Genomic DNA, 18,951 nt, shown 5'->3' on the forward strand with positions numbered 1-18,951 from the left:
AATACCTTTTTTTAACAGCATCTTTATCGATAAAGTAAATAGCCACAACATCAACTTAGCAAGAAAAGAAGTATGTCACCGTGGGCTTTTATTTTGTTGTTTTTATTATTATTATTATTATTATTTTTATTATTAATTTTTTCCTGCTCACTGGCTGTCACTGCAACCAAAATGCAAACCAAGTCTTAAACGGTGGCTTCTGTTAAATCTGAACCGGTTTTGGCTGGCAGACATATGGTAAACCTCAAAATTAATCTTTTTTTCCAAGAACTCAGTGCTCAGAGCTATAGATGTACCTCCCTCTAGTTCCAGAGTCGATCATATACAAGATTACTCTGTATTACACAGCACCCCTAAACCACAGCATTCCTCCACATTTCCAAGACATGCAAATTATCTATACCTTTTTTCTGCAAAAGCATACAGTTAGTCCATGTGATGTGCCTACTCACCTATGTCTAGTTCATCTTCTATTCTAATTTACGACCTACACAGTTTCTCTTACGTGTTCTGACAGTGTTGCTCTATAACAGAGCTGCTTCTACGACAGCAGCAACCCTTTCCCCCACCATTACAAGACTCTTAACTACTGAAAAACAACCCATCGGTCAAGTATCAGAGGAAACAGTCAAAAATCCACACCTTAAAAGAAATCTCAGTTCTTCAGAATGTCACATCTACATACAGAAAAGTCAGTATCCTGGTAAGCAAAATGAAATAAACACAACAGCAGCGACTTGTAAAAGCGTACATAAACTGAGCTATCAAGTTGATGTAGAAATCCCCTGAGCTGGCAGTTAAGGACTTTCTTCGGTCTTTGTGACAAAATAAAAAAAAAAATAATAAATCACAAGAACAGGTAAGGCATGAAGCATACCTTCAGTTTATGCTACCTGTCACAGTATTTACCGTGAGACAAACTTTTACAATGCAATAACAAGCACAACCACCTACAATCCATACAGCAGAAACTAGCTACTTAATCTAAGACGGCGGCCTCGCCAGCCCTTGGCATCCAGGATCCTGGATTTATACGTAAAGTTATTGTTTGCGTTACTGTTGACTGGGTATTTGTGAAACGCTGCTCTCCATCTCAGCTGTTTGCACCTGCCTTGCAAGTCACTTGCGTCAGCCAGGCACAGACACAGTCTTCGTGGGGATTACACTTTAGAGCTGGGCCTGCCCAGTTGTTCATGGAAATCTTTCTTCTAGAGGTTTCCAATTCACATTTAAGTATTTGAAGGCATCTTCTTATAAACCCAGCTTCCATCCCAGACAATGCTGCAGGAAGCAGGAGCTGTATCTCAGGTGTAAAAGCATCTCTCATTGAATACGATTAGATACACGGCACAGCAGACTACTCTCTTCCTTCTCCTGGGGAGCAGCAGTAGCCACATCAGGGGTGCTCTGTGCCAGACCTTCTGCTCAATATTTATTGATGCCAAAGATTCGAACGCCATGCAACTGTGGCAGCTTGGGGATAAGCACGGTCAGAAGAGAGGTTGTGTTGAGGATAAAGTGTGTTGGATCATACTTTGTGTAGAAACTTGCCAGAAAGTACCTGCAAGGCAAAAAGGGAGCAAGCTGAGCTGATGACACCCTTGTCTAAAAAAGAAACAAAGAAAGCATAGCTGAAAAAAGTGCTTTAGTCATCAGTGATATTTTACTGGTTAACAACCCATCTATTCCTGTATTAAATATCTCACCTGAGGTTCTAGAACATCTACAGCAAAATCATGGACCAATTCTCTTCTTCCAGTACTTCTCAACGTGCTAAAAAGCAACTCACAGCTAGTATTCTCCTCCAGCACTCCTCCCCGCCCCTCAGGTTGGATTCTCTGACTTCTGCAGCTACAAGCCTGAATTATGATACAGGTTCTAAACAGTGTAAGATCTGTTACCAAAATACTTGCAGTTCTGCTATCCTAGCAAGCTCAGTGACTAAGCATTTGAATTTTTTTGTGCAAAAATCATTTATGCTGAGCACATCTGTGACTGGCGCGATTTTAAAGTGCTTCCCATCTGACAGATGTTTCCAGCCCATTTTTCTTTTAAGCTAGTCCACAACCTGTTCAGCTGCAAAATAAGGAAACGTGCCTCAGAAAATCCAATTCACTACAAACTTCTTTACACTTTGAGCCGATAATTTCATCCTGTTCTTTGCAAACACCAGTCACAGAAATGAGGCTATTGCATTGTTGGTTTGGGGTTTTTTCCCCAGCAAAACGGAGATGTTTTTTCAACTACTTATGCAATATTAGCGCACAAAGAGAACTGTAGCCAAATGTTACGAATCCAAAATTCTCACTGGAAAGCAAGAAGGTATCTTTGAAGACAGAGGACTGTTTTTGAGCATTATATGTATTTTTTCAGTTTCTATCCTCTGCGCACCAACTTTCTGAACACGATGCAGGATCCTCCCTCCCCCCACCATGCAAGTGGACACTTCCTTAGGGAAGAACAGAAAGACTTTCCAGAGCTGGCTATTAAATGCATATCTGATTTCCTTTAGTTACACAACCATACTTTTGTCAACAGAGACAGGTGGTGTAGAATTTCTCATCTATTTGCATAACTAGTGTAAAGAGAAGGCAATCTGTGCAAAGCAAGTGACACGCAAAATCCTGGACCCCCTTCAGTAAGGACTGCCACGCCCCTCCTAACTCACAAGCCGCAATTGTTTAATAAATGCTGCCACGACCGCAAGGCAATTAGTGTAGCTTGTCAATATTTTTGACTTCCCAGTCTCTTGAAGAACTTCAAGAGTTAACAGTTCACAACATTTCTAATCTTTAAAACCTGCCCCATTAATAACTGTTTACGAACTTTGACTTCAGCATGTGAACCAGTGTCAAAAGCTGCAGGAGGGAAGACTGTTGATTATATAGCCTGTAAATATGTACTCCCTACCTCTGTGATGTAAGACCAAACAAGCAAAAAAAAAGAGACAAAATACTTTCAGAATGTAAATTACAACCCGTTTTGTTGCAGCTTTTGAAATAATGGGTTTATGACTCACTCAATCCAAAATACAGTTTCAAACTCACAGAATTATAGGAGAGATTGTGAAGAATTTTCTTGAAGACGTAAATTGTACTCCATAATCCAGTTGTTCCCAGTGTGTTAGTAGCCTAGCTTTCCCCTGATCAGGTGTTTCAAAAGGAGTTCCCTTTACTGCATGCAAAAACACATACATTCCCTGGGGAAAATAAAAAGTGAATACAGTGGTACTTTTAGCTGTACTTTTTTTTATAATTGTCACATTTTTCAATGCATTGTAAAGAGGGAGTAAATGAATTCTCACCCAGAATTGCTGCTAGCCTGTAATGACAAAGTATCAAAGAGGAAAGAAGAGACAAGAAGTGATTTGCCTGGGATTGTGCTGTCAGTGGCACAGTCAGAATTAAAGCCAAAGTCTATGTGACATCAGGCCACTGCCTTGTCTTCTACATTACGTGGCAAAAATGTGTGAAATCAACAGAATTTTATCAAGCGCTGTAACAAGTTTAGGGCTGCAGATTTGTATTACCACTTTCCTAACACAGTGTTAATTGAGTTATGAGATAGAGTCTGAGCAAAGCAAAAATCTGTCTACGGATCCTGGCAATATTACAAGAACTTCTGAAAGCTTTCTCAGCTCCCCACCAGCTTCATATACTCAGAAGCTGACGATCAGCAATCTGTTGAATACCATCAGTCCATCTCTTCACTGCTCCTCCTTAACCACACTGGACTTTATCTGTGATTTTTTCTGTTTGATGGGAGCATGCCATGTCTGGTCTGTTCCAAAAGATAAATTTGGACCCACTGATTTCACATAGGGCAGTCTGCCCTCTTCCAGTTTTAATAAACATTTGTTTTCTATCAAAGAGCACGCCAACACCAAGCAAGTGTCTCTATCATAAAATATCAAAGACATCCTTTTCTTTCTTTCAGGCTCTCTCTCATGCACATACAGAAATTGTTATAGAAAGCTTTAAATAGAAAAATCACATTTCTTCCGAATTCTTGTAAAAGAGGTGAAATTTCCGCAAGTCCCTTTATCTCTTCTTCCACTTCTTCTTGGAATATCCCCCTAACCAGAGGCCTATTAACCTAAGAGAATGAATTTGCTTGCCTAGTTCTTTGATTTGTGATGTTTGCATCATTTCAGTTTTAATAACTTAACCAAAAAGGCACTTTTGGGACAGATCCAATGTTTCCTACATATTCTATTTCACACTGTGATCTGCAGAAAGGACCACCAAAAATGCTTTCAAGGTCAGCTAAGAGTTTTCCATTAGTGGAAATCCAAGACTTTTTTTGTTTGTCTAACCATTCAAGCATTTGTTTCCAAAAAAGTACCATTTAAATGCTAAAATACCCAAAAGAGCAGTTTATACTCATCTTCTAGTGTTTGAGTAGAAAACTAGTTGCCAGTGCATGCTCTCATCCCTGTTGTCATTATAGCTGCTTGCAATGAATTTGGTAAGGCATTTGGGAAATATTTAGTAATACTTGTCTCTGCCAACATCTTCTGAAGTCAGGCATGTCTGATGCTGTCAAAGATAACCTACAAAATGCTCTAATGACGCTTATAATCCCCCTATTAGTTTTAAATCTATCTACAAAATTAAAAAGCTTAAACAAAACAAAAATTTTTACAGGATTCAAGACAACACTATCCAACCTCAGCCTTTAAAGTGAACTATCATTTTCCTAAATAAGGAAGAAGCTATCTTTTTGTTACGACTCCTTTGCTCTTAGTCTTAGAAAGCTGAGGTAGCAAACCTCAAGTATGAGGTAAACTGCTGGATTACGGCCCTCTCGTCTTTAAGCTTGGCAGGACCAATATACATACTTGCATTACTTTAAATGATTACACCAAAATTATAGTATCCTGGGGAGTGGAGGAACAAAGATTGTAAAGGTCTTCAGCTTCCAAATCCTTTTGCATACAGAAGTTACCGTGCAAATCGCGACCCACTCAGTGACAAATGGTTTCAGGGCTTGGGTCAAGGTAGTCCAGTCGTTCTCACTGCTTTCAAGTAAGATCTTTCGTATGTCATGTCTAGTGACAAAGTTGTATGCTGAAATAATTCTGAGCTAAAATCTATCTAGCTTGACCAGAAATCAAAGTGAGAAGAAAAAGAACACAAATGTCTCTGTCCAAATACACAGGCAAAGTGCTGAAATTAAACATTTTGGGATACTAACAGATCTATGTAGAAACATTAGCAGATAATATCCGAGAACTAAAAATGTAAGGTATTTTATGGATTCAACACAGCTCTCTAATAATATACAAAGCATTGTAAAAGCCTGTTTGCATCATGATTTTACGTTTGCTTAATTAAGTGCCTTTTAGAAGAATAGATAAACTATGTAAGGAGTATTTCACATCTCTTGTATTTAAACCCATAGTGATCATGTAAACAGCAAACTCATTTGTGGATAGGCCAAGCAGAGATGGTATTTTTACTAGCTGGATTTCATTATCCATACAGCCTGGCTATTTTTCTTTTCTCCTGCTACTAAAATTAACAAGTATGAAAAACTTCTAAAATTTTGTTACGAGAGAGGGTACTTACCAGGTTGTGAATGACATTTGTTAAAGTCCAGGCAACAGAGACACTAAAGAAAGGAATGCTGAGCAAGACAATGTGCAGCATGCCGACTCCCAGCGCATAGGTCAGCCACATTCCACGACTGTTCATCACCCGCGTGTTTGGATTTACCTCGCTGTGGGCAACTCCTACGTTCATTTTTACCCTATAAAACAGATCTGTTTGAAGACTGAGAGTACTGTTACAGGGAACTACTTAACACATTCAATTTTTTAATTTGGGAAAAGCCTGTTGTAAGTAAGCAGGTCTGGAAGGAACACACTGCATTAGCCAAGACATACCTCAAGATCGTCAAAGCATGGCTTACAGAGAAGTCAGTACACGGTGGCTGTGGGGAACTGTTTGTTTAAAAAAAGCCCAAATAATTGAAACCTACAAGCTTGCTACGGAAGGGACATTTGAAAACACAAACCATCAAGCTATGCTGTTAGAAGCTGAAGTTGCAAACTTGTAAGAAACCAAATCCTTCTCTCCAACCACAACAGTATCCACAGTTCTTTACCACTTCCCATATCAGACAATTTTCCTCCTGTTTCTGGCTCACGTAATGGCTAGTAAAGAATTCTGCATATACCAACTGCCCAGCCACCTACCACTAGAAAGAACGAACAAGGACTAAATTATAGAATCACAGAACAGAATCATTGAATCATTTAGGTCGGAAAAGACCTTTACAATCGAGTCTGACCGTTAACCTAACACTACCAGGTCCACCACTAAACCTTGTCCCTAAGTGCCACATCCACACCATCTTTTAAATACCTCCAGGGATGGTGAGTCAACCACTTCCCTATGCCTGCTTTGCTTGCGGCAGGGCGCAGATTTCGGGCTTCCCTCCTGTCCCCGTCTGTCAGTTTTCAGACAGAAATTTCCATCTTTCAAACCTGGCTGAAATTAGCGAATAGGTTGAAAAGCGTTAAGTGACAGACATACACGGAGAGACACGGAAGGATTTCACATCCCTGCGTTCCTCAGGAGATAGACGGAACTTACTGGAGGTGACACTCTCGTCCTGTTGTACTAGAATTTGTAACGATGGTTATAAAAGAACATATCTTTGCATACTTCATACTCACATGATCTCTGAGAATATTTACGTTCATTATGGGACTGGGATGGAGACTTTTTAACTCCAGCCTGCCAAAGCACTGTTTAACCAAGCAAAACCAGCTTGCTCTTGGTAAGAAGTTTGTTTCTTATACTTGCTCAGCGCTGCAAGGCACTCTAACACCCAAATATTTTGCAATATGAACAGTAGGCTGCCGACTAGAAATAGATGCCACAAAGCTGAAACCAAACCCGCCGGTTTTAATCCATACTCGTCGCAAAGTGTTTCAAAAGGTGCGTGTGCAGGGCACACCTTACCTGGGGAGGGCGAGGCCAGCCTGCTCTGCCCCTGGGACGCAGCCCCGCTGGCGGGCGAGCACCTAGGCAGGCACACACCCCGGCATCGCCCACCGCCCCCTCCCCGGTTCCCCCCACGTTACTGCCTGGCCCGGCGGGCAGCCCCCTCGCCGCCAGGACACCGCCCGCCGCCCCCCGCAGAACCCGGCCAGCCGGGCCCCGCCGCTCGCCTCAGCGCCGTGCCCGGCGCCCCGCGGCCTGCTCCCCTGCGCCGGCCCCCGGCCCCCCGCCCTCCGCCTGCCGGGCGCGGCCCCACCTTCCCGGAGCCGCAGCGGCCGCCGAGCAGCAGCAGCGCAGCGCGGGCCGCGGGTAGAGCCCGCCGGCCGCCCGGTGGGCAGGGCTGCGGCGGCGGGGAGCGGAGCGGCGGGGAGGGGCCGGGCGGCCCGCACCGCCCACGGCAGCGGCGGTGGTGGTGGCGGCGGGAGCGGGGGCGGCGCGGAGGCGCAGGTAGCGCAGCCCGGGGCCCTGCGGCTGGCGGGAGGCGGAGCGGGGCGGCTCCCCGGCGGCTGCCCACCCGCCCCGGCAAAGCGCCGCCGCGGTGGGAACTGCTGCCGCCGCGGGGCCGGGGCCGGGGCCTAGGCCCGAGCCGGGGCCTGGCGCGGCGCGGCGCCCCGGGCTTTTCTTCGTGAAAAGCGGAACAGGGAGGTGCGGACGGTTGGTGCGGTTTGGGCGAGCCCCAGGGTGACCGCCTGCGGGTTCCGCCAGCGGCTCCTCTCCCCGTGTTACCGCAGCGGCTGCGGGTGGGCCGGGGGCTCCTGGGGTGGGTGTTTGCCGGAGCGCGGCCGGGGGCTGCCCCAGGGATCCCTGAGGGGCCGGCGGGGGGGCTGGGGCGGCGGTGTTCGCAGTTTACCTGATGGCAGGGGGTTACAGCCGTCCAGAGAGCCCCCCTCGCTGAGGCGCCCGGCTCTGCAGAGGGGGTGAAGAGATTGCATCAGTGATGGTGCTCAAACACAGGGAACACTGTGCCTTCCCTCTGAGCACGGCTTATAATACATCTGGTCGGTGACCAGTTGTAGTAGTAATGTGGCTTGAGCTGGAATATGTTTTTTTTTAGCTGAAAGTGTCAGGGTTTGGGTGTGTTTCCATCGGTATGAAGCACCAGTGCGGCTGGCCTGGCCACGCTTGGGTCCGGGCAGGCCCTGCCAGGAGCCGGGGCCCTTCCAGACCGCCTGTGGCCCTCACCCCTCATGGGGAACTGGTGTTTGGGACCTGCAGCGCATCTGTTGTAAGACCCTCCCATGCCTTAGTATCCTCTGATAAAAATATCCCACTCCCGTATGGCACTTGTGAGTAAATCACGAAGCACTTGACACGGGAGTCCGGTAGGATGTGTGAGGAGGCCCGCCTCACCGAGAGCGCGTACACCATTGGCATGGATCTGGCTTCAACAACACGCCTCTTCCCTTGCTCCTCTTGTTTGTCAGTTTTGTTTGAAACTCATTTGTCAGGGCTTTTTACCAAAACATCTGAATGCCCAGTTCCTGTTGGAATGGAAATAACAAGGGGCAACCTCTGTTCTTAGGAAAGTTTTAATGCTGCTGCTTCTTCAAAACACTGTACCTCCCCCTCCAAGTAACCATGTTTTTGCTTCATCTTTAAATAGTGGCAGTCTTTAGAAGGATATCAAGGCAGAGAAGTGTCCTGTAATTGTTGTACCAGCCTCAAATACCTTGGAGGGTAGTTGTGCTCTGGTGTGTTGGCTGCAGTCCTGCACCGTGTCCCGACTGCGTCAGGAGGAAATCTGGGTTTGTTCCATTCCTCTGCACGTGCTCATATCCCTGGGATGGGTGCTGGGCGTGTGATCTGTGTGTGCTCCAGCGGGTAGCTCGGACTGAACCGATGGGGAAACCAGGATTGCTGGGACTGTCTGCCTTTAAATGTAAATAACATTACATAACAACCTAGTAAAAGAGTGCTGCTGTGGAGAGAAGAAACCGAGTCTGAACCGTTCTTGAGGTGTAAAGAGCTGTCTAGCAATGCTCTCTCTCCCCCCATTCTCATATGCGTGAAAAACTAGGGTTGAGTTCTTTGTGTCAGGCTACAAGGATGGACAGAGATTTTTTCTGGAGCTTGGTTAGTTGTGTGTACTTGGGTACTTAAATGGGAATGCATGCAAAAATTTGCAGATCCACTTACATTCTCTTCATGGTACAGTGTGTCTATAATGCCGCAGGAACTTTATAACTCTTTGTAAGTGTTTTCAGTGATAAAAAAAAAGAAATCCATTGGCGTATAATAATGAGGCTTCTTTGTTTTCTCGTGGAAGATACAGAGACGCAGAAACAAACTAACGTGCCTGAGGGGCACACAGTAAGTCAGATCAGAAAGGCAATAATTCAAAAGTTTCTTGGTTTTCTTTTGGTTTTAATTATTGCCAGTAGATTGCGTTGCCATTGAACATGACTTCTGCCTCAGCACCACTGTGCTTCCTCCTCACTTCCTTCCCAACTCCAAAACAGTTACCCTCAGGTTGTACTTCTTCCGTGAATTTGTGTGTACTCAGAATTATACATGCAACACAGCAGTGCTGAGCTGATAAATTTTAAATGTAGGGGGAAAAATTATGTGAGGAATTTGGAAAAAAAACCCAAACCACCACCACCAAACAACCCCCCCCCAAAAAAAAACCCCACAAAAATACCCCAACAACAGCAAACCAACCAATCAAAGAAACCAAAACAAAAAGTCCCACACAAAAAGCAAGTTAAGAAAAGAATAAAAACTTATGGGGGTTTTTTTGTAGTTTTCTTTTTTTTTTTTTTGTTTGGTCAATGCTGGAATTAGACCTGATGCTGGGTAAATACTCTAGCTTGAAGATGTTTCTGAGTAGCACTCTGCATTACCAGCCTGTCCTCTGTTGTAATTGCACGATCAGATCCACATGTTGTAATAGTTTAGAGGAGATAACTACGTAAATGTGAAATGATACATTGTTTTGCTCAGTATATCCCTGAATTCTTAGATTACACTTCTAAGGAAAAACTTTATTTAAAATAAATGTTTTCTAGTCTAGACCTGTGTTCTGTTTCTTCCATACGTCAAACTCCCATTGACTGCAGAGGAAGCTGGGTCCTATTTTATCTTGAAATTTTGACTCTTCAGCTGTAATGTCCTTTTTTGCCTACATTTGAAAATTGCTGTGAAACACTTACTTAGAAATTTGTAATGTATTTAGTGTATTTGTAATGTGCCTTTTATGTTCTTTTTCTGTTACCTCTCTATGCAGCTTCTCTGAATCTTGTTCCACTATGAAACAGCTGTCGGCAGAGACTATTTGTCTCCTTTCAAGTTCTCAGGTGATTACATCTGTTGTCAGCGTGGTGAAGGAGCTGATAGAAAATTCCTTGGATGCCAGTGCCACAAATATTGATATTAAACTGGTAAGTCCTCTTTCTTTCTCTTACAAAGAATTGGATGTAAAATAAGGTGCAAGGAAAGTTGTTCCACTGCAAAGGTATTTTTTAGTCTATTGTTTGGAGAACAGAAGGATATTAATAATATTTATACATACATATTTTAACCTCTAATAAAAAGGATCCAAAGTCAGTTTCCATTGATGATTTTGAGGCCCCACTGAAACAGTAAGGCATATTTGTGCTTCTCTGCTATCTTGGGGAAAGAACTGCCAACTACTTCAATTCTCCTTTTCCTACTTATAAATCACTTTTTCTGACTAAGAGCTTGTTTTAAAAGATATTGGACTTAAGTTTCACTGCTAGACTGGCATATTTAATGCTTATCACAATATATGGTCAGGAAGGTGAAAATGGAAACAATGGAAAAGGTTGATGGCCATGCTAGATATTGTTGTAATACAAATTACCACATGGTCCCTAATTAGCATGGTGAACTCTGGCTACTTTTAAAATTTTATTTTTATAAGATGTTAAAAAAAAGTTGGCATATCACTCAAGGACAGTTTCTGAAAAAAGAAAATACTGCTTACATAAAGAACTTGTGCTTTTTTCCCCACAAATTGGTAAAACAGCTAATTGATCGGCTTTTCTTGCTGCCGTGAGTATTTCTGCAGTATTTTTGTCAACAGCTGTGTAGTAGCACTGTCTCCTACTAGTAAGAAAGAGTTGTTACAGTCTGTGTAAGTGGCTGTATCCAGAAGTGCATCCAGTTTCCTTTCTTGCCAATAACGGTGAATGTATAAGCTATTCTTAAACTGATAGACAAACATTCTTAATTAGGAGGGCAATTCAATTTTTGCTTGTTTCGCTGTCCATGTCACTTGTCTTTTCTGAACGAGTCTCAAATGTTTTCCATCTGAGTATGGTTTCCTGCAGATGTCGAGGAACATGCTTATTTGTTATTTGCCTTAGGTGAGCTGAAGATACTCTGTCTTCACTATGGTCTGTGATGACCTCTGTCTTCTCAATATTTAGACTGTGTAGTATCTTTCTTCATAAGTAACTGCAAAGTGAGTAGTGTGTGCACAGTTCTGAGGCTAAGGGTATCAGAATCAGATGCTATGAACCAATCGATAACTGCAAGAAGTCAACAGAAAGTTTTAGAGCCTTCAAAAATTGTTAGAATAAACCTTGTCTCTTCTACTGGATTACAATACAGAGCCATGCAGATGGCCAGAGGAGAAAGCCCTCTAATCAGCGTGGGTTTCACAGTGCAGTAACCAGCTGTTTCCATAGTGAGAGGTCCCAAATCAATTAAAAAGAGAATTTTCAACCATTTCCAGTGCATGAGTCATAGGCACTGCTCTTACATCCTCTGTCAGTTCAGACCAATCGAAATGACAGTATGGCTAAAACAAGCAAACCCAGCTTTACACAGGTTGTCAGTGAGTAAACGAGTTTTGCTGATCTTCTGTGGGTACTAGGGAAGAAGAGAAAACCTGCACTTTGCACAACTATACACAGTAATACTGTAAAACAGTGGATTTTTTTCTGGGATTTTTTTATAAGAATATTTTTTATCAAAATACTATTTTTATTGCGTGAAATTTAAATAAGGTCAACCACATAATAGACCTCAGCAACCACATTGACTCCAGATGAGCTCAAAAGCATAACAGAGAGTGGAAAGTTTGACATTTCGTTTTACAGTTGATGTTTTTGCCTGAAACTTGCAGCATTTTCATTGTTTTATTTTATTCCAGGTGGATTAGGAAAACTAGCTGATTCATTCAGACCCAGTTTACCTAAACAAAGGCAGAAATGGCTTTTTTGGAGACAGACAGGAGTTAACCTGCAGGTGGAATGATGCTCAGGTAGAAACTGTGGCAGTAATCAGTTGCAGTGGGAAGCTTTGGCTGGTGTTTTTATTTATGTTAGCTGCAGTAGCTGATGTAAGTGAGTGGATTGCACTTTGTATGAACTAGCTTTTACACCACACCGGAAAAAACATCAGCCTGTATTTAGTTTTAGATAATGTGATACTACCTTAATTACAGCTGGAAGCCAGTCATCTGATTAAAAACTGACTGTGGCCTTTCTGTAAGGTGTTGAGTGCTATCTGTTTATTATTTGAACTTCAGCTTTGTTGCTTTTAGAAATACGAACGTGGTGCAGCTTGCCTTGTTGTCAGCAGCAGGGTCAACTGCCTCTGTGGCATGTCTGTGCATTAAACATATATAGAATGATGGTTCTATTCTTGACATGGTGTCCTGGCTTCAGGTTAAAGTATGCTAAAGACCACTGATGCAGCAGTATAATTGCTTATATATAGATTAAGGAACTCCACAGGCATCAGTCTGTCAGTCTCCTTGATTTACCTCTAACAACAGGAATTTATGAGAATAATCTGCACAGTCTGACCCAGACCTGCATATTTTAATTCATGGAGAAGATGAGCAAAAGCCTGTGTTAGTAGCTGGAGCAAAGTTGGGATTCGGAAATGATGAATCTTAGCTACAGGTTTGCTACTGTTACACAGAACAGCTGTTGTAAAAGGCAGACACTCATTTCTGCACCTTTTTTTTTCCAGTGCGTGAAGTGGGAGCTTTAATCCTTAGAACCTTCTCAGAGGAAGCTTAGCTTGGGGTGAGATTTCACTGGACACCTAATCTATCTGGCTGCCTGAAAAGCAAAGTCCTACATCCATCTGTATGACATTGCTAGGCATTTCTGCCTGTCGTGACCCATTCATCTTGCTAAGCAAAAGAAGAGTAACCCAGCAAGAGAAGTGGATTATTTGTGCCAATTTAATAAGCTGGATTGCCCTTAGAGTCCTCCTGAGTAACAGTAGCTGAAGCAAAGATGGGACTGTGCAGTCACGAATGAAAGAGGAGGAAGTTGAACCATATGGTTTGGCATTAGTGATCTGGTAAAGCAACTTAAACATTACATGGGATCACGAACTCAGTAGTATTTAGGTCATGTAGCATGGTGGAAGGTGTTACAGAATACCAAGTTTACGCCCTGTAAAATTTTAAGTAAAATGTGTGGAAGGAAAAATGAGTAATAGCAGAAAAGAAATAGAGAATCATTCATGTAACATTTTGATTCCGGTTGAAGAAGATAAATGTCGCTTTTTCTAAGCAGTTAAGTGGTCTGGAAGTAAAAATTGGAATGGAAAATAGGGGTTCCTTGCAAAGTGCTTAATCCTTCCATTACTACAGACAGAAGTGGGGTAGGTGGCTTCCCGTTTATATCTCCTTATGTGTTTTTTCTGTTCGGTTATGGTGTATTGCTTAGGTTCTGTTTTGCTTTCCAGTACGAGGTTGACTTGTATATTAGCAAAAGCATTGTTTTTCACCTGAAGATAACTTTAGCACCGTTCATTAATGCAGAAAGTGAAAGGTACCCACATTTCTATTGTGTATCAGTTAATTAAATATCTATATAGTTCTGTGCCTACCTCAAAGGCTTTTGATGGTTCCTAATACAGATGATACGTGAATACAGACAGTATCTGTAGGTACCTTCCTTTTGTTTTTAATTGCGTTATTTTTTTACTTCAAGAAATAACCCTGAAAATACCTTGTCATAACTGTTTTCAGTACATGCCCAGGTGGGACAACAAAGTTAGTTCATTTTGATCATCAGCTCTCTGTGAGCAACCATCACGTGCTCTGTACAGCATCAGTGGTGGGAGCCACTGATTCAAGATACTCTTTCTAAGCAAAAACAGTTTTAAGGTCTCCTAGATGCATTATACACTACAGCACATTCTTCTGTATGTTCCGTCATAATCTCGTCAAAGAGCCAGACATGCTTCTGTAAAAGAAGTTTAGTTTAGTGATCCTGCAGCTCTGATTACTTTCTTCTCATGGCTTGTGATTCTTTTGGGTGCAAGTTACGTGTGCAGATTATAATGTACCTTGAAGGAAGCATTTGTTTGCTGTACCTATTTGAGATGTTATAGAACCTGAATTCCATCTTTCATTTTGCTGTCCTAATTATCTGGATTTTCAGAATTTTACCCTCTTTATGCTCATGCTTGTTGAAATGATGTATTCACATTAGAATTCAGTAAAATACGGGTCGCATATATGTAAAGGTAAATCTCAAAGTTTGAAGTTTGCTTCTTTGAAAGCTGTTTTTTGAAAGAGCCTCTAGGACCTCTATTTCTTTCTGTAAAGCATTGTACCTCTTTATAAGCTTCCTTATTTCTGCCCCATTTGTGCCTTGCTGCCATTAGAATTTCAGCTTCTGTGTATTGAGATACAACATGGGAACTGAAAAACTACTGAAGTAGTGAAATCACTTAAATTGAGAGAGTTGAAAACAGTACTAAGTGAGGGCCCGCTGACTGTAATGGAATGGATACAGAGCTGCATTTGTGGTGATTTCAAAAAAAGTGATACCAAATAGGTAAGAAAAGTGAAAAGAGGTAAAAAAGTCTTTAGCTTTCCAGCTGTGTAGATCCCTTTCTGAGCTTAGGTTTTGCAAATTTCATCACAGTTCAAAATAAATTCACTTAATTCCTGTTTTAATTTCACTGTATTTATATTAACATGCTGTTTCCAGTCCATTGGGTATGAATTATATTATTTAATCAGAGAAGCCGTCACTACTATCTTTAACATTCTTGGGTTTTTTGCTGTTGGGTTTTGTTTGTTTGTTGTTGTTGTTTTTTTTAACAGAGGCATTTAATGGTTGCTCAGTTTCTTCAAATAAGCAAACCTCCTGCTTTTATCTGGATGGCTGGAAGCTGTAACCTTAGTTGCTTTAAACTTGTGTCTTATTCATTGGTTTAGTGGTCCATTGTGTTTTGTTCTTTTTTAGGAGGATTATGGGTTTAACAAAATAGAAGTAAGAGACAATGGCAATGGAATCAAGGTTGCTGATGTTCCAGTTATGGCAATTAAACACTATACCTCAAAAATAAGCTCTTCTGAGGACCTGGAAAGCTTGACAACATACGGTTTCCGTGGGGAAGCTTTGGGATCAATTTGCTGCATATCAGAGGTGAGCACTTGCTATAAATGTATCTAGTCTTTTGTTGTGATTGTTTATTTTTTATTAAAATATGTATTTGTGAAAGTGTTATTAAAAGATCAGTGCAAAGACACAAATTGTTCTAGCAGCCTGCCAGGGATATTTTTTGCAAAGTTTGGCTTGTGTATGTGATGCCTTTCCCATCCCTTCCCCAGAAGTCATGTTGTAGGGTCAGGAAGCAGTATGGATTCCTTGTTAGTACCAGTCCTGCCTTTCTGTCATGCTGGTCACAGCAGTGCTCTATTTTCCTCGGGCAGAATAGGTCAGAGACAGATTGCTTAGCGTTTCCTTCTCTTTTATATCAGGGTATAGACACATGATTCCTTATACATACGTGTATAGATACATGATTCCTTAGAACACCGGCTTACTCTGTTTAGTGTTCTCGGCAAGTACAATGTCAAAGAGTATGGCTGAGTTTGCTACTTGAATTAGAGCAAATCAAAATGAAGCAGGAGATGGTGGCCAGGAGAAATAATTTCAGGGAACCGATGGCCCACATAGCTACTGTTCTAGTAACAATTTCTGCCTTGATGTTATCTAGGTGATCAGCAGTCATGGGATCTTGCTGGGCTCCATATTGCTCCTTGACATGTTTATGACTGCAATTGCACAAACTTTGTTGTCTGTATGAGTAAACAGGAACCTGCTCCCTGGCCTAGCTGAGTCTGATCCATATGTTTGTGTTAAGAGGACTGGTACTTAGGGTTTGACTTGTTGACTGAAAGTAATTTTGTTCAAAATGATCTGGAAATTGTTCAGGCTGTGAAGGGCACAGCATCTACCTGTTACGTTGTGCTCTGCGTTTCTGTATTCATGCTGCACCAAGGTTAAGTTTTGGATTCTTCTTTCGAAGTATGTCAAGGATTAGATCCTGCAAGATGACACTGATTGGATGTGTCTGATTGGAACCGTCAACTGTCAAGGTCAGAGGAGGTGTTAGAGCTTGACTCCTTGCTACTTTGGGCTACATTCGCGTTGCACTAATCAGGAGCAGGTTGCATGTTTGGATGGAGATTTCCAAAGATGCTTTTAAAAGTGTTGGTGTTTTGGCAGGTGATGACAGACCTCAATCATTGGTTTCTTCTAATGAGTTATCAGAGCAGAATGCCATCTGTTCTGAGCTTTTAATCAGCTCTACAGTACATTTCCTAAGAGATGGGAGGTGACCTGAGTGTGTTAAGTACTTTAATAGGTATTATTTTAATCTTTGGATCAGTAATTATGCTAATTAAACATTCCTGGCATTAATGGCCTTATGCCTACCCAAACTGCCCCCTGTAGTTTCATTTAAGGGGAACTTTACTATTGGCCCTTAAGTAGGTCTGTAATATTGTCGTTTCCGATTAATCAGTTACTGGGTTTTTTTTCTCTCCAGAGGCATGGCTGAACTCTGAATGATTCACATGAGATACTAAAATAAACCCGAATATCCTAAAGCTCTGTTATGTGTGATAACCTCTGTGTGTTTCAGGTGGTGCAGTGGTCCTATTGTTTAAAATGTTGATACCTGAACTCTGGGAATCATAGTTTTGTTGACCTTCTAGTTTATGACTGGTCTTGCTAAAGCCGGTCTGTGTATTACCTTAGTAGCTTACAAAACATGCTACTACTGATTGCTGGATGTGTTTGGGTATGGAAAGATAATACACTGTTTCTTTGATAGTAGTAGTAATGTTTGTGGAATCTCACATGAATTTAAGAAGTTGTCATAGTATGCCTTCTCTCATCGAGGATGAAAATGCAAAATTACCAGTTGATTTAGTAGTTCATTTAAGCTGTGTTAGAATAGAAGACACAGGACTGTGTGTTGTAGGTAGCAGGAATTGGTGTGCTTTGTGTATTAGTGTGATAGAAATGCATAGCTTTTAGTTAAATGGATGAAAACCTGAGTAATAACAGAACGTTTCTGTGACTATAAGAAACATTTTATAAAAAAATGTAATTGTGGTGACTAAAATAGAGCAGTGGTAAGAGTGGTAGCAAAGCTTATCTAAGCTCATTCTGAACTTTGTGAATCCTTGATTAACATAATATTTTTAAAATCACTCGTTTCAGGTTTTGATCACAACAAAGACAGCTGATGATGATTTCAGCACTCAGTACGCTTTGGATAGCAATGGGCATGTAACTTCTAAAAAGCCTTCCCATCTTGGGCAAGGTAGGATATCACTGTTCGGTGCTGCACTGTGACAGAAGTATTTTATGTTTCTCTGAAGCTCAATTTGATGTTGAAATACCCGTTCGGTTCTTGAAGGTTGAGTGTTAAATCTTTGCAGCTGTAAACATTTCTTGCCTTATGTCTGTCAACTGAGAGTGTTGTTATTGTAAGATATAATAGGTCTTGGAAATTGCTTTAGATAGTAATTACAGACTAGTTTCTCCTTCTCTGACTCACTTCTTCAACCTGACAGCAGAAATAAAAGCTCTAAAAATTCAGTGCCCCAGGTCCAGGCAGACCTACTATATAAGTATACGAAAGATTTGTTCAGGACCAAAACAATGTTTCTCTGCGTAGCGAAACCCTGGCTCAAAGGAGGAGGAGTTGCCCTGCTGCTATACAAAGAATTTGCTGGAAGCAGCATGGCTATAGGAAGAAGCAAAGTCACACTTCTTTCTAACCTGCAGGAAGGGTGTGTCGCTAGAAATCCTTCTGAGTGTTTGTGTGAAGGTTAAAGGTTGCCCTCACCTCAGAGGCAGCCTTGGTGGTTCAGGCGTGGTGTGGGTTTGGGGTAGCATCTGCTTAGCTAGCTGTTGCTCAGCAAGGTCCGTTACGACCACACTGTGTCCTGGCATTCACTAGTCAGCCGGTGTGTATTCCCAGAAGGAGTGCGCTCCTTTCTTGTCACAAGGCTGTGCTCCTGAGAAAGCAGTGGCAGCTTTTCCCGGTTGAGACAGCGGCTGCCCAGTATTGTGCCCACAAGCTGCCCCCCAGCTGGCTGCAGTGCTCATCCAGCAGCAGGGAGCTGAGCTGACTGCTGACCCAGCTCCCTTCCTCCTCCGCTGAGTGGCTGCAGGGAGCTATTAAGCCAGCAGAAGCTGCTGAGGGCTAGTCAATAGGCAAATACTGAAAAAACAGCTGAAGCTGAGAGCTCTCATTTTAGCTGATATTAACCAGGGACTCTTTAAGATTTAGACCCTTCCATTTTCCACAGCTGGAAAGCCTGTGGGTTGCATTGCCCTGTCTTTTGTCAAAATTGTTGAATGATTGACTGAATTCTGCCACATGTATTTAATACTTTGCAATATCCTTGCGGGCTATGGATTTATGTGATTGTGTTGGTAGGTGAATATTCCCCCGCTTACTATACACTGTGTCTTGAACAGAGCTAACTGGCTCTTCAGGTGCTACCCTAAAGCAAATGCTTGTGAAGGGCCTTTGCCTCTAGGTATGTCTGATTAGTTTCTAGTTTGTTAATCATTTTACTGATTAAAGTTAATATGTACTGAAAGAGTCTTCAGCTTTATTTGGTGCTGATTCTTACTATTGTCCATGTGTACAAAAGAAGGCTTAATGCTGCAATCACATCCCTAAATAA

At 42.1% G+C, this 18,951-nt stretch overlaps 2 protein-coding genes across 9 annotated transcripts in view; one reads left to right on the plus strand and one right to left on the minus strand.

The window, feature by feature from the left end:
- Window positions 1–6: 6 nt before the first annotated feature.
- Window positions 7–7,358, minus strand: ORMDL1 (ORMDL sphingolipid biosynthesis regulator 1). Of its 5 annotated transcripts, none has more exons than XM_037398083.1 (4): window positions 7,267–7,358; window positions 5,571–5,751; window positions 3,048–3,199; window positions 255–1,561 (listed from the first exon to the last, which is right to left on the minus strand). In XM_037398083.1, the coding sequence occupies exons 2-4, from the start codon at window positions 5,742–5,744 to the stop codon at window positions 1,426–1,428; spliced, it is 462 nt and encodes a 153-aa protein (XP_037253980.1). In that variant the 5' UTR covers window positions 5,745–5,751; window positions 7,267–7,358; the 3' UTR covers window positions 255–1,425. The 5 variants fall into 5 exon arrangements, with proteins under 5 accessions (XP_037253978.1, XP_037253980.1, XP_037253976.1 ...); XM_037398079.1 differs by having other exon boundaries at window positions 5,571–6,494; window positions 7,267–7,343; XM_037398080.1 differs by lacking the exon at window positions 7,267–7,358 and adding an exon at window positions 6,972–7,155.
- Window positions 7,359–7,393: 35 nt separating this feature from the next.
- Window positions 7,394–18,951, plus strand: part of PMS1 (PMS1 homolog 1, mismatch repair system component) — a 47,430-nt gene continuing 35,872 nt past the window's right edge. For 2 of the 4 annotated variants that reach the window (XM_037398063.1, XM_037398065.1), the window contains exons 1-4: window positions 7,394–7,457; window positions 10,237–10,390; window positions 15,200–15,382; window positions 17,471–17,573. In XM_037398063.1, the coding sequence (XP_037253960.1) occupies window positions 10,259–10,390; window positions 15,200–15,382; window positions 17,471–17,573 (418 nt within the window). In that variant the 5' untranslated portion in view covers window positions 7,394–7,457; window positions 10,237–10,258. Of the gene's footprint in view, window positions 7,458–7,506; window positions 7,656–8,484; window positions 8,756–10,236; window positions 10,391–15,199; window positions 15,383–17,470; window positions 17,574–18,951 lie in introns of those variants that run through there. The other 2 variants (XM_037398066.1, XM_037398064.1) reach the window with 2 other exon arrangements.

Source organism: Falco rusticolus, chromosome 8 (assembly GCF_015220075.1).
Source record: "Falco rusticolus isolate bFalRus1 chromosome 8, bFalRus1.pri, whole genome shotgun sequence".
NCBI lineage: Eukaryota > Metazoa > Chordata > Aves > Falconiformes > Falconidae > Falco > Falco rusticolus.